Below are 15887 nucleotides of genomic sequence, written 5' to 3'. Positions count from 1 at the left end.
CCAGAGAGATCTTTGATCTGCTGTTTTTATATGGAAACATTAGTTGAGATCAAGTTATCGTGAAATGTTGTTGACAAGGAAGGTTTCATTTCTAAGCTTCGTTGACTTATTTTAATAGAACTTAACATCTAATGTCCAATTTCAGATGGATCTGTAGATGATTTTTTCTTTGCCTTTAGTATGAAAAGACACAGACTGTACTCTCAGAACTGAAGTTGAAGTTTGAGATAACTGAGCAGGAAAAGCAATCAATCACAGATGAGCTCAAACAATGTAAAGACAACCTGAAGCTGCTACAAGAAAAAGGAAATAATGTAAGTTTTTACAAACTATAGGTGAGCTTCTTTTGATGGCAAGTGTTGTGTTGATTGTGACAATATCTGAGTGTTATAAGGCAAAGACCATGTTTATAAAAAGCCATGTGTACAAAAATCCATCTGTAATTTCACACCTCATTTTCTCTAGCTACTGTCTTTTTATATATGTGACCATTTAGATTTCTGTGTATTAGCATGTGCAAATATTCAGATTGAAAACAATTGCAGCTATAATGCACATAAATTAGGGGCATAACTGCATACACTGTTTTACACGTGTCCCTGTGCTTCTGTTCTCTTAAAAAATCTCAACTAATGACTAGCAAACAGAGCCAGGCAAACATTTTGACTTCACAAAAAGCTGCAAAAAATCTTCTGTACAGAAGCCAAAAGATCTGGATCTAAACAATTTTATTAAAAATAACAGGAAAAATAGATCTTTCCCAGGAGATCTTCCTTCTCTGTAGTGGTGGCTGAGCAAATGCTATTCTCTGACTGTCTCATGGTCTTGACTCTTAAGGATATAGGGCCATGATGGGCTAGTGCTCCATATACTGGGAAATGGAGTTCAAATGCACTTCACAGCTTAAATAACAGGAATGGTCTTGTCTGTAGTAATTGATTTTAAATACTGTCACAAGATTGAGTTTACTGCCAGAGACAGCTGTTTGTGCTTACAAAGCACAGCATTCTCTGAATGTCACTGATACTGTTAGAGCCAATATAACTACCCCACTTCCCTGTATTCCCCTTAGCATAAAGTAGAATTGGGTGAGTAGGAGTGGGAGGCCACATTCACTGTTGTCTTGTTGCTGTATGTGCAGTTCACACACTAATTTCACACTAGTTTTTGTCCTGCTTACAACCCTTCCACAAACTTGTAATGACAGATCATACTCTAGTCCCTTTTAGCCTTAAGCACTATGAATGAGAGGGAACTGGAAAAAGAGCTTAATTTAGCAGAGAATCTATTAGGAGTATGTCTGCACTGCATTGTAAACCCAGGCCTGTGACACCTTCCTTTGTGGACTAGGTGTTTCCAAGGCCATAGCGGAGTATCCACACTGCATTCTAAAAGCTTGGTTTACAGTTGCTGGACCCAGGTCTCATCATCATGTTAAGACACCCACAGTGTACTGTGCATAGCTTCTGACTTGGCTCTATGGCTTGACCTGCAATCAGACTGCTAATTGACAGGTCTCATCAGGACCTGGGCTCAGACCCACCCCCCATGATTGGGTCTCAGAATTTGGTTCCTGAGTGCTTGCTGACCCAAGTCAGATTTGTGGGTGAATGGTAGGGGGATTAGACTCAAATCTGAGTCTGAGACTGAATTTGTAACATAGTATAGATATCCCATTAGTGGCTGGCAGTAATCAGTAAACTCCTTATACTTAAATTGTTGCCTGAGGTCCAGGTTTTTAAAAAGTTAAGAACATCATAGTGCTTAAGAACCTGGACCTCAGGAAGCAAACAAAGTACGCCAGTGAAAAAGTAGGATGAAGGAATTGAGGGAAAACAGGTGCATGCAAGTGGGAAGGGTTGTATATTGAGAAATTGGAGGATTTTGAGGGAAGAAATACTGAGATCAGATTTACAGCAAAATAAGGAATTGTTGCACTGGCTGTGAATGCTGCTTCTTGGGATGGCTGAAGAAGCACAGGTAAGGAAGGAGCTATTGGACTGAGGAGGTTTAAATAAGATGAGCAGCAGTAAAGTGTGTCTGGAGGGATGGATTCATAAGAGAAGCCACTATTCAACAATCATGAGTGATATTCTTGGCTAAGACTTTTTTGGAAAAAAGGATGCCAACTGTGAAACTTGCTCCATTCTACCAAAGCCTGAGTTTACAGGTCTTCAATTGTAGTATAAGGGACAACAGTGAGGACAATGTTGTCATGTCAGGGTGGTGTGGGGAAAGAATAAAAAGTTTGTCTTGTCCTTTTTGTGGGCAAGTGGGTTTAATGTAGTAGCTGTTTTTAATGTATGTCATGCATGTTATATGGCTGCATGTAAGGATAGCTAAAATAAAATGCAATACACCATTTTATGTCCTAGAGGAGAGAAAATTATTTTGCTCCATTTGCGAACTCATATTAGAAATCCACAATGTTTTTGTGTTTCTCTTTATTTTGACGGGGTGAAGAATTCATATTAAAAAGCCATGTTCTAAATACATAGACCTATGGAGCTACATGTGTCTGCATGTTTGTAATTATTGATGATTTCCTGAGACTTTAAATGATTAACTTATCCATGTGAATGGTTTGGAGCATGTGAAGTGAATTGATCAATTGGGCACTTTTTTGATACTGCATTGATTATTTCTACCACCATGCTTCTTGTAGGGAAGATGGCACTTGGATTTTTAGTACAAACTACAAGAGAGTAATACTTGATCATAATTACACATAATTTGCCTATTGTATATTGCGTTTATTAAAACAAATTTAAATTAACATCAATTCAAGGCATATATTGCATACCTTCTAAATTTTATATATATTGACTTTTATTTTTATGCTATGAAATGCCTGTATTTAAAAAAAAAATCTTTTAGTAACTTACTCTCTGATGTCTAAACATGAGATTTAACGCATATTTAGCTGACTATACAAAATCAACATCGCATCAGTACAAAAAAGTACTAAAGACATCTAGCAGGAGCTGAATTTTCTTCTGAGTATGTACACTTCTATATAGCCAGAGAAGCAGAAAAAAGTAGGCATCTTCTAAGAGTAATTTAAACATAGTTACCAGTTCTCCTATATGTCAGTCACACCTTTAAATTGAATGAACCAATTCATGACACTGGATAGAAATTATCTGGCAAGAGTTTGAAGAGATGTATTGGTGTCTGTTAAATTTAATTGAACAAATTTGTATGTAATTAAAACATTGAGACGATAATTAACTAAGACTTACGTCCAGCTTTCAAATTTTAACAATTTGAGCTTTCAGAAACTAATGACCTGGTGGAGATTTTCATCTCCTAGTGTACCCTGATATATATGTATTCCATTGTATGGTTCAGTGCCAATGTTCCTAACGTTGCAGTCTCATAGAAATGTCTTGGCTTTATGCTTTGCATTGTGGTATATTTGTAAGTATTTCAGAGAGAATTTTTTCTTGTGGGTAGTAGGCTGAATATTGCTGAGTGGGGCGAAACTGAAGGCTCCATAGTGCTTCTTAGACCTTCTGAATATGCAGAGCCTACGGTCTAGGGATGCCTGAGTGAAGTGTCATTGTGAAAAGGAAAACCCATTCTTAATCTCATCTTTTTGTTTGTTTGTTTGTTTTAAGGAAGACACTAATGTCAGGCTGAGCCTCATTTAGATCTGAAATCCTAAATTCCAAGTAGTGACAATGGGCTTCATTTTATTTTTAAATATCCATGTTCAGTTGAGTAGAGTGGTGTCCTAATTTTATATACCGAATTAGATCATGATATATCATGTTAGATGTCTTTAATACATTTCGATTAAAACAAAACTCACTCTTGACTTATTTCCCCATCTAAATCATCTTTACCTTATTGATTTTATAGCACAAAATGATTTTAATATCCCTTCCCTTCTTTAGCCTTCCATATTACAACCCGTCCCAGCCGTATTCATCGGCCTAATCCTGGCTTTCCTGTATTGGTGTTACGGCCCATTGTGGTAGAGAAAGGTACAAGCACTACTGTTCAGTCAATGTATGTTCGTCCCTGTCACCTGTTTGTGCCATTTTTGTAAAACAGTGCATGGTGAAATGCTCGCAGATATTTATTTACCTGAAGCAAACGCTTTATTTAATATGCCTTACTGGTGATACTGTCAAGCTGAACAATCAACTAATCATTTAACATCTGTGTGGTTTCTTTGTGATAATTCTAATAATGAATTAATTCTAACCTAACCAATTTTGAATGTATCTCTTCTAACTTGGTCTCAGTTTATCTTTAGCAAAATGGGGCAAATTGTGTGCAATGCTGCAGCGAAGGGCCTGAAAGAAAACCTAATTACACGGAAAATGAAGTTTGCCTGTTCCTGTCTGACTTAGAACACTTTTTCACCTTTCTCACTGTTGTGATGAAGGTGGAAAAAGGACAAGATAGGAATAACAAATAGGTGGATTTGCATTCTCAACTCTTAACATTTCACTACATCTACAATGTCTCCCAGTATGTCCTGTGTAAAACACTTGTTACTCTTGACATAAAATAACACAAGTTATCTTGATAGGATCCACTTAGAACTCATGTCCCGGCTGTGGCTTAAACATACAAAGCAAAGAAGATAGATGCCATTACTCTATAGCACAGGTCTAGCAGTACTTTGGCACAAACGATATTATGAGCATCTTAAGTCTTCAAAGGTTTAATAGGAGCTACTATCCTAGGTGCGCATTGTAACAAACTTGGAAATACAGTTCTACTAAAGATTCTTGTGGTGACGTGCCATTGTGATGACTGCATCGCTTGGAGTTCCAGGTGCTAAGCCAAATATGGTTTAACTCTTTGGTGTCAGGATTTCCCAGCAGTAAGGGTTCACGGGAAACATATTAGTAATGTTTATCAACAGGTGCTCAGGACTTATTGGAACCAAGGGGTTAACTGAGTAGTATAAACTAGAACAAATATGATATTGATTTTTTTTTCTCTCCACACAGAGACAATGGCCTTGGATGCCTCTGATGGCAGCTTTGGTTGCTGTAACAGCTGTGGTGCTGTACCCAGGCCTAACCAGAGCTTCTCCATGAGAACTGTTGTTGAAACCATTCACCGTCCTCCCTTTAGAAGCTGGCATCACTCACATACCGGGGAAAAAAAGATTTAATTCTCTTCCTTTTACCTCTTAATACAACACAGCTCTGTGTGAGAACAGTAGTAGGGTCGTTGCTTTAAACTGTATAAAATGTATCTGTCTATAAAGAGGGAATAAAATTATTACTTCATTCTACTGTGAGCAATATTTTTGCTTACAATTTCATGTAATTTTTAAATTAGTATATTGGGATTCTGAATACTATTATGGTGGCCTAAAGTAGGCTTTGTGGTACCAAATTATTTATAATGGCTAGGTTTGTGGATATTTTACTTTAGAATCTGATTGCCAGATTTAAAAGAAAAACACATTTCTGATTTCGATACCCATGCCAAATAATCTTACAGATACTTGGAAATAGAAGCAGTATGCTCAGTGCTTTTCAGTTTGAAATATTTTTTTACGTTAATCTACCATTTTTACTTGCTGTAAGTCACTGAGCTTGTGGGAACAAGACTAAAAATAACTTCTCTTTCCAGGCCTCTTGAAGGAAACCAATATTTTGCTTCTGTAAAGATTTTCTTTTATTAATAGTTTTGGGAATAAATACAATTCATTTCCAGCCTTAAAGAGATAGATGAGACATTGGATGGCAAACACCTGCCTAGGATGCTGTGTGTGCGTGTGTGGGAGTGTGCTTGCGTGTGTTCTTGAGTGAATTAAGGTATTTCTGGGAGCAAAATCTTGGTCATTTGATGGACATAGTGCAGTGATCCAATTTATATTATCTTTAGTTCGAATGTAATTTATTAAATTTCATATATTTAAAGAGACATCCTTTAAAGTCTGAATATTTTCACACATCACATTTAAGCAATTTATTTTTTCAAGTCATTTAATACTTTCAAAACTGAACTGGAGAAGTAATATTTGTCTATATAGGTAAGTTTTTATTGAAAACTTCAATATGGGAAGTGCTACAATGCATCTATAGGTAACTGAAAAAATCCAAGATAGGCAAGCTATTGTCAAGTTAGAATCATCTAACAGTTCATGTATACAACAGGTTAATATTCTGAGAGAGTTTACTTTTGGTAATGAGAAACTTTTGCGTCAACATTACATGCCATAATATGCATAATATACCTTCATATAGTGGTTCTCATAAAAAAATTATTTCCTAGTTGAAGGGAGGCAACTTATTATCACCTTTTTTAATTAGGTAACCACTGTTAAAGCATTGTTTAAGTGTTGGCTATGGTTGTCTTGTGCAACTCAACAGTTCTGTTAAAAAAAAAAAAAAGTTTACTATGAGTCTATATAATATACTAAAGGATTGCAAGGTTAAATGAATTCATCTAATGGAAATATAAGAATAGGAAGATAATCTCTGTGAAGATTTAATTGGCTTTAAAATACTTTATGGCAATCACCAGATATAGTTGGATATTTAAATAGAATTTTAGCATTTAATTTGTCTTGTGAGGTTTGAGGATCATTGTCCTTCTAATTAAAGGTTCTATCTTAAAATACTTGGGATTTGGTATGGGGAGGATTATTAGGTTTATGGAAGAATAGGTCCACAAGTGACTTTTAGAAAATAATATTGGGTCACCTCGTTAACACTTCATCTTTTTCAGTTGCAGGAAGCCACCCAATCACAAAACACTCATATGCCAGTGGTACTCAGTACCTCTTGTATATAGAATATTGCAAATATTGTTCTGAAATGCTTTACTTCAGAATTACATTTTTTAAAGTAAATAATGTTTTAAATCTATTTTGTAAAGGTATAAAAAAGTACAATAGAATTTCTCGAGTACAGATTAAACTATTTGCACTAACACACGTGATGTGCATGATTTAATAAAATAACTTTACTCTCCCTATTATGTTTGAGTTGAATCTCATTTGAAAACCGCACATCTATGTTATGTTCATTGCGTGCTAGGTATTACTACAATGTTTGCATCATGTTTGATAATGAAAAAGGTTTTTACTTTTCATTTCATCTTCACATTGGTTTAAATTTAAATCTCTTTACTGTCCATGTCTAGTTTTAAGCGGAAAAGGAATGGGAGTAGGAGGTGCTGGAGTTCGGTGCTGGACAAAAATCTGGAAAGGATTTTTGGGGGGGGGTAGTGGAGTTTGGAGTGTGCCCACAACAGAGGTGAAGACTCAGGAAGGTGGTTTGGACAAGGCAAGATTAACCATTAAACTAAAGGATATAGCCTTAGGCCCTTGTATTGTTTAGGCCCTCCTGCTCAGGCAAGGTCAGGGACCAGGTGAGGGAGGGGAACAACAGGATTCCAGATGGCAGAAGCACTGAATGAGCTGCAGCTGGATGAAGCAATGTAGGGGAAAGGGGCAGGTAGGGTTGCCAGGTGTCCAGTATTGTACTGGACAGTCTGGTATTTGTGCACTCTGTCTGGTTAAAAAAAAAAATCAGGAAGTACCGGACATGTGATGTCTGGTTTTTTCTGGCTGCGCACCAGATGGAAGCCTGGTGTGGGCAGGGGGAGTGGTTGGGAGTCCCAGAGGTGGGGCCGTGATTGCTGCTGGGAGCCCTCAGTTGGTTGAGTGTGAGGAGGAGGGGAAGCCTTCTCACTCCTGTGTCACCGGGAGCCTGCGTGGGACAGGCACCAAGTGCCCAGGTCAGTCCCGCTCCCCACCGGCCAATTTGCTCACCCCCTCTCCCTTCCCGGCCGGTTCTCTCCCTCTTCCCCGGCCAGCCCCCCTGCACCGCCCCACCCCCCAGCTCTGCTTCCCACCTGCCCATTCCTCTTGCTTGTCTCCCCCAGCCAGCGCCACTGCACCTCTCTCCGCCCCTGCCAGCTCTGCTTCCCTCCCCCTTCCTCCCGGCCAGCGCTGCTGCACCCCCCTCCTGCCTGCCAGCTCTGCTTCCCGCTCCCCCTTCCTCCCGGCCCTCCCCTGCTGCTCCCCCCCGCCAGCTCGGCTTCCCGCTCCCCCTTTTTCCCGGCCACCCTCATGGCTCCCGATCCTCCCCAGCTGTGTTTCTCGCCCCCATTTACTCCGGGCCAGCCCTGCCCCCTTCCGGCCGGTCCCCTCTCCCCCCATATCCCGTGGCCAGCCCCGTTCCCCACAACCAGCCCTGCTTCCCGTTGGTCTCCCCCCCCCCCCATTTCCGCCGGCCAGCCCCATTGCTGCCCCTCCCCATTAGCTGTTTCCAGCCCCCTCCCTTCTTGCCCCTCTCCCCCAATGAAGCATATTCGGGGTTTTGGTTTTTTAATGATTACCTGGTAACTCGGAGGTTGTGTGTGGGGTTTGTTTTGTTTTGTTTTTGTTTTGTTTTGTTTTTGGCTCAACAATTTTGGTTCTTCTCCTCCCGCCCGCCTCCCCCCCCCCCCCCTTGTTTTTTTTTCTTCAACAATTTTTTTCCCCGGTGGTTTTTTTTGAGGGGGGGCGGAAGTTTCGGTATTTTTCTTTCAGCCATCTGGCAACCCTAGGGACAGGGCACCTGCCGTCTCTGCTTATAAGCTCTTCTCCAATTCTACGTAAATATGACCACATCATAATTTTTTGCGGTATGTAATTCATACTTAGGCCCTTCCCGCCCATTAGCCTTAGGTCCCTCAAACCTTAATCCGTCCTTGGTTATGGATAGTTCAGAGAGCCTGGGACAATTGTGATAGGAGTTGTTCAGGTTAGTGCAGGAGCTTGAGGTAATCTCCCTCCTTCTTCTACTAGCTTTTCTAGTTCTGCCCCTGTCCTTTTTAGCCCCACCTTGTTCTATTCACTTCCCTACCACCTACCTCCCTGGTGCTGGCCTCCCTGCAGACCTGATGACTGCTGAAGGAGAAGAGGCAGAGAGGCCATGTGAAAAACTGATGATCTAGTAGCCCCTGGTGGCCACATGGAGAAACTGCAAGTAGTCCTTTATTGCAGTCTAGCTAGATTACACTTTGTCTACACTTAAGTGTAAAGTGCTACCAGGGCAGTGTAGCTACGACAGCTGGCACGCTGGGAGAGAAATCTCCCAGTATTCTTCATAAACCACCTCCACGAGGGGGATAGCTAATCACACTAGGAACAGTGCTCCCAGCACTATAGCCTGTTTACACCGGTGCTTTACAGTTCTGTAACTTGCTCAGGATTGGGGCTGTTTTTTCCCTCCCCTTAGCCAGCAAGTTGCAGGGCAGTAAAGTAGCAGAGTAGACTTAGCTTGAGCATGACAGGGCTGCCAAATCTGAGTATTCTGTGAGATTCCTGACCATTAACAGCCCTGTTCTCACAGCACTGTTTTCTTTAAACAAATACACAAATTATAAACCTTCCATAGACTTCAAAACATCCAGGGAATACCTGGAAAAGGGTTGTCTAGGAATTTTATCATCTCTAGGGATTTTACAATAGAAGGGAAAGAGGACAAAAAACGTTTTCCAAACACTGCCACCCAACTGAGTGCAAACCTGCCTTGCCAGGTAACAGTTATTGCATACGTTCACTAGGAATGTGAGCGTGTAGTCATGTACATGGTTAACTGATGAGCCTGGGCTCATAGCTTAACCCTCTTGGTTACACGCAGTTCCCTCCTTCCCCCCCCCTTCCCCCCTCCCCCCGCCACCTCAGTATCCAAGGCGTGGGGGTCAGGAGAGAGACAGGAGCTGGCTTTAAGTCGGCTCCCTGCATGCTCTGGCTCCCGTGGAGCCACCTATTCTCCCCCCCCCTTGCCCCTATGCTGTCTCCCATAGAGGCAGGTGGGCCAGGAGCTCATTCTCATGGGGAACTGGTTTAAAAGCCAGCTTTCTCTGAGGACCAGCTCCAGCGGAGCTGCCTCCGCCCCTCCCCCCCACTGGTGCCTCTCCCCACATGTGCCGGCTGAATTGGAAGCAGCAGCGCAGGGGAGGGAGTGCACACTCAACTTACATTGAAGTTTAATATTAGAAAGGCACTCAGCATCTTGCAGGATTGATTCCAGAAAACTGTTTCATCAGTTACTTAACACAACTGACGCATTAAAAACATGTTTTCTCTACCCACATTATATTACTCTGGTTTTAACATATTTAAATGTCTTCCATCGCAGTCCTTAATTATGCAAAACATCATCAGTAAGTTTTACCTGTATAAGGCCCACAACTGTAGACCTTTGATTCACATAAAGGAGAAGTACAAATAAAAGAAAATGCAAGCTTTTACCTATACCATGTTTCTGAATAGTCCCAGAAGGATAGCTGAGTTAGTCAGATAAACTACAAGGAGTCCTGTGGTACCTTAAAGACTAACAAATTTATTTGGGCACAAGTTTCCATGGGTAAAAACTACTTTGTCAGATGTGTGGAGTGGAAATCACAGAGATAGGGATATAGATTTTTCTGTTTCATGTTTGTGAATTGTGTTCAAGTTTAACTCAAGTTTAACTCTCTTCTGCAATATGGTTGAAGTCATATTGTGATCACATCAGAGGGAGTTTTTTGGACCATTTTTAATTTTCTTTGCCAAGGGAAATTCAGTATCATATTGGTGCTAAATGAAGACTGAATTTTATGGCCAGAGAATTTTGTAGAGAATTAAGTGAGAAAGGAAAAAAGCAGTCAATCACAGAATATTCAGAACCAGATTGATGTCAATGAAACTTTTCATCCCAAGGAGTAAACTTTTTGGATCCTGATTTCTATCTTCTGACCAAGTTTTCTAGAGTTGTCATTAATGACAGCTTTCACTGACCTTCACATACACAGTCTGTCTGGTTCAAGGCATTTTTAAAAATATTGGGTCATCAGTGTCACTCAGACAACTACAATACATTGTGGGAAAGTGGCATGCTTTCTGTAGTAATTTTGGAGTTACTAACATATAGGTGTTGTTTAAAACATGTATGAACATGCATGCACATGTACGGTGTCTGGCTGTTTATGCTTTATTTTAATTTACTTTGTCTAAAACTGTTTTTGGGACCTGTTCTGTTCAAGAGCTTCATCAACGATTTAGATATTGGCATAGAGAATGCGCTTATTAAGTTTGCAGGTGATACTAAGCTGGGAGGAGTTGCAACTGCTTTGGAGGGTAGGATCATAATTCAAAATGATCTGGACAAATTTGAGAAATGGTCTGAGCTAAATAGGATGAAGTTTAATAAGGACAAATGCGAAGTACACCACTTAGGAGGAAACAATCAGTGGGAACAGAATGGGAAGCGACTGTCTAGGAAGGAATACTGTGGAAAGGAATTCAGGGGTCATAGTGGACCACAAGCTAAACGAGCCAACAGTGTGACGCTGTTGCAAAAAAAGCAAACGTGATTCTGGGATGCATTAACGAGTGTTGTGAGCAAGACATGAGAAGCTATTCTTCCGCTCTACTATGCGCTGATTAGGCCTCAGTTGGAGTATTGTGTCCACATTTCAAGAAAGATTTGAAGAAGGTCCAGAGAAGAGCAACAAGAATGATTAAAGGTCTAGAGAACATGACCCATGAAGGAAGACTGAAAGAATTGGGCTCGTTTAGTTTGGAAAGGAGAAGACAGAGGGGACGTGATAATGGTTTTCAAGTATCTAAAAAGGTTTTCACAAGGAGGAGAGAGAAAAATTGTTCTCCTTGTCCTCTGAGGATAGGACAAGAAGCAATGGGCTTAAACTGCAGCAGGGGAGGTTTAGGTTGGACATTAGGTTGGTTAAACACACTGGAATAAATTGCCTAGGGTGGTTGTAGAATCTCCATCTCTGGAGATTGTGACAGAGCAGGGGTGATTCAGCAGGTTAAAGAGCTTGATGGAAGGGGAAAGAGGCAGAGAGAGTCAGCAATCCTGGCTAATTAGGGGCAGCTGAGATGGTGGCTGCAAAATCGATTAAGGCCCAGGTGAAACCAATTGAGGCTGCCTGGAGGCCTATTTAAGAACCCTCCCTGTGGGTGAGGGAAGGGAGAGTTCGGAAGGAGTTTGGAGAGTTGTGAGAATGTGGAGAGAGCCAAGAAGGAGTTTGGAGAGTTGTGAGAGCTGTGGAGGAGTTTGGAGAGTGGAGGAGGAGTTTGAAGAAAGGAAGACACCGGAGGAGTCAAGAGAACAGCATCGACCTTGTTAAGACTACAGGGAGACAACAGAACTCAAACCAAGGCGAGTAAGCCATATTACTGTGACTTTTAGTCTGTGGGATAGGGCTGAACAGAGGTCAGGGGCCCAGGAGTGGGACTGACCGTGCCACAAGATATTTAAGAGCAGGTTAGATCGAAATCTATCAGGGATGGTCTAGAATCTAGATGGTACTGGATCCTGCCTTGAAGGTAGGTGACTGGAGTCAATGACCTATGGAGGTCCTTTCTAGTTCTAGTGTTCTATGATTCTATATTTTATTTCTTTATATCAGCTCCTTCAAGCACTTTCTCCAGCTTCAATATCAAAGTATTTTCTTTTAGTTCTTTACCTTCATTTTCATGTAATGAATGTGGATCTTTTAGACTTAAAGATCAGAAGTCTACATCATGATAGTGTAATCTGATCTATTAGGCAGATGCCTTATTTTATTGGCTATCTTTCTCTGATTCTCCATAACTCAGTTGCAGCTTTTTTGCCAATTAAGAGAACGTTCTCTGCTTGACTTGAGGGACATTTACTCCATTCCATACTACCCAAAACAAAAGGTATTCTTTGTATTTAATCTAATTCAGTTTCAACTACTCTTATTATTTTGTAGTAAAGATGGCTGTGTGTGTATTTATCAATGGACTGCAGTCACTCTTCAGTATGACTTTTGATCATGACTGATTTGATCATTGACTTCTGATTGGTCGTCTTCTAAGCCAGAGAAAGATGGCTGTATAGCTCTGTTCACTTGCTTTTGGAAGCAGGAATATTCAAATTAATCTCTTGAACCACCAACCCTGGCCCTTGAGCTGTTATACAATATGATTAAACCAATATGTAACACTGATATAACTTTCATAACTGATATAATATGGAGAATGTTGTGCAAAAGAATGATTTTTTTTTTGGTTTAGTGTAGACTTGTGAGGTGACACAACTAAACTTTAAACGATAAGAATACTCATCTCCACCGGTATAATTCCCTGAGTGGATGCTCTCGTTCTTGTATATCAGTTGAAATTCACACTTCAGCTCACAGCAGTGTAACTTTTCTGTGCATGCAAGCCTTTGCATAGATCGCCAGGTCTATAAAGTATTGGGTGGAACACGACTGCTTTAGCTCCACTCGCCCCCAGGAACAGCTTGTGCTGCAGTGACCCTTCCCAGAAGCAGCATCTGGGTGGCTGAAGCAAGGGTTCATCAACATGGCTTTTGGTAAGCTGCCAACAATTGGAGCCTGTGTGCATTGGTTCCACAACTATGCCTGATGTGTTAGCACTCAAAGCCTGTTCCTCTAGTTGGCCTTTCAGCCCCCAAGAACCCTTCCATGGGCCTTTGTTCAGATCAGTGTGGCATGCAGGCTGATAGAACTAGAAACTACATGGAGGGAAGAGATCATGTCAGCAGATGCAACACATGCTCTATCCCCCAGATCTACCACTTGATCTGTTTGTGAGACCTATTGGTCCCTGCAACCCCTAACACATCTAGTTCTTCAGAACCAGCTGACGTCTTGCTGGTCCTCCTTTGTGCTTTCAGACAGCCCCCAGAGCTCCTTTTGATGACCTCTTCTACTTTCTATAACTGGAAGTTAGGGCATAACATTAATTCTTACATGTCTGCTAGGCCTAAAAGCTTGTAGTACTCTGTAGCTATTCGTTATGCTCATCCTCCACTCCCTTGTCTACTCCTGCTTTGCTCTCTTAAATTTTTCCTTCTACTCAATTTTGCACAATTACTAGAGTAATTGGCCCTTTTAAAACACTAAGGATTTTACAAGTTGAGATCTTATGTTTTCACATAACAAACAAAATGGGCATGATCCCTTCCTTCTAGCCAATCATCAGTTTTTAGCTGAGTGATCAGTTCATCTTTTCTCTGTCAGAATGCGCTCTAATATAGAATTACCACACTTTGGCTGCAGTACTGCAGTATTTTTTTTGTCTTAGAAAGTTATCCATGATTTTTAGACCTGCACAGTTGTTCTGTAGCAGAATAGTTTGCCTATTAATAAAAAAGTTAAAATGTGTTCTTCCCATTATAATTGTTTTATACTGTTGCACATTTTATATAAATCATGAAGTGTTATTGTGTCAGTATGATAAGGTATCTCCTTTTATTCATTTTTGTCCCTGGAAAAAAAGGAAAAAATTCAAAAGTCACATAACTGACACAACCTGCTTATTACAATAATTGTATTGAATCCAGATGTATGGTTATTCTTCATGGTTGTTGATGGTAGCAGAGTCCATACCTACCATATATTACTTGCTTCCCTTCAAATCTCTGTCTACCAACACTGAGGCAAAATAGTTTTCCTTATGGCAGGGGTGGGCAACCGAAGAGCTTGGGGCTGAATGCAGCCCCTGGCTTGCTTGGATGCAGCCCCTGAGGCTTCTCACTTGTGTGCAGCCCCCAACTGACTTTTCTGTAGGACACACCAAAAAATTATATGGATGAGTCCCTTTAACATAGATAATAGTATGGGGTGGAAGAGAGCAGTGCACCTGCCTCCCTATCACCCTGGTATTCCACCCAGGCTAGCTGAGCAAAATAACTAATGGGCAGGTCTCTTATTTCATTTTCTACTAGAAGACTTTACAACTTTGCCTGGGTTTGGGACTGGCATGGGGAGAGGAGGAGTGCAAACTCCTCCCACTGGCTTCACTCCAAAGGTGTCCTGGAGCTGGTGAGGGCCACACAGGCCAACTCCCAGCTGCTCCCTGATTAGCTGGCTGCCGGCCGGCTGCTCCCCAGGGCCCACCGAAGGTGGCAGGAGCTGCATGGTGGCCAACAGCTGCTCCCTATGGCAGGCCAGGGTGGTGGAGGCCATGCAACCAACCAGTGACTGTTCACTGGGGTGCTTGTTTGTGGCTATTCATGAGTATAACTGTCCCCCTGCTTGTGGCCCCTGTGGTCATGCATGGTATAATTTTCTATCACATCCCTTCTTTACCTGGCAAGGGGGAGACCATGATCACGAAGGTGGTTTTCCCAGAGTGAGGCTCATCCATTGCACTGTGGGTGTGCTGACCCCTGCGATTTCCCCAAATGTGGGAAACTTGACTGCATAATTTGCAGTAGTGGGGGACTGCGTTTGCGCTTTCCCCAACCAAAAAAAAAATCGCTTTTCATGCACATCCTGTTATCCTGGCACAACCAAACCCTGACCTTGCTTTAAGTCAGGGGTGTCCAAACTTTTTTCAAAGAGGGCCAGATTTGATGAAGTGAACATGCGCGAGGGCCGACCATTTTGCCTGACGTTCTTTGAACCATTAAAATTAAATGCAAATGAACTATTTTATGCAAAGTTTATTGCAAACGGCATACTTTTCATTTCGTCTCATGGATGACAAATCTAAACAGGTGTTAAATCACTCTGCCTTTCATATCTGAAGGCCAGATGAAGAAAAAAAAATCCAGGAAGCTGAAATATGTCAGGAACATTGTAAAGTACATTACATATTATTGGTAATTAAGGTTGTCTGTCAACTTTTAAGTTCAAAAAATATGAACAGGAACATAACACCAAGTATACATGTTGTGTCCAAATATATTTATAACTGATTTAGACCAACTGACATTAACTGAGATTTTACAATGTATTCATCTCAATACATATGGATTCGTTGGGGGCCATAAAAGATAGATATTGCCAAATTACCTGGGGGGCCGTATTAAACCAGAACACGGGCCACAATTGGCCCGCGGGCCGGACTTTGGACATGCCTGCTTTAAGTTATAAGAGGAAGCTGCATACCCATCTTGGTAGCCCTAGCTCTT

The 15887-nt window shown here is 41.2% G+C and overlaps 1 protein-coding gene and 1 non-coding gene across 20 annotated transcripts in view; both read left to right on the top strand.

The window, feature by feature from the left end:
* The window catches only part of SLMAP (sarcolemma associated protein), a 203684-nt gene extending 196730 nt beyond the window's left edge, over nucleotides 1-6954 (top strand). For 11 of the 19 annotated variants that reach the window (XM_014577409.3, XM_075938861.1, XM_014577418.3 and 8 more), the window contains 2 exons: nucleotides 180-314; nucleotides 4971-6954. In XM_014577409.3, coding sequence (XP_014432895.1) covers nucleotides 180-314; nucleotides 4971-5060 — 225 coding nt within the window. In that variant the 3' untranslated portion in view covers nucleotides 5061-6954. Of the gene's footprint in view, nucleotides 1-179; nucleotides 315-3899; nucleotides 3990-4970 lie in introns of all 19 variants that reach the window. The other 8 variants (XM_075938864.1, XM_075938860.1, XM_075938865.1 and 5 more) reach the window with 1 other exon arrangement.
* Nucleotides 6955-15052: 8098 nt separating this feature from the next.
* LOC112547078 (U1 spliceosomal RNA) lies at nucleotides 15053-15216 on the top strand. The gene has a single exon (XR_003090829.1). It is a non-coding gene; the product is annotated as a U1 spliceosomal RNA (small nuclear RNA).
* The last annotated feature ends 671 nt before the right edge of the window (nucleotides 15217-15887 follow it).

The sequence above is a fragment of the Pelodiscus sinensis genome, chromosome 11 (assembly GCF_049634645.1).
Source record: "Pelodiscus sinensis isolate JC-2024 chromosome 11, ASM4963464v1, whole genome shotgun sequence".
Taxonomy (NCBI): domain Eukaryota; kingdom Metazoa; phylum Chordata; order Testudines; family Trionychidae; genus Pelodiscus; species Pelodiscus sinensis.
This window is presented reverse-complemented; position numbering and strand designations above follow the sequence as displayed.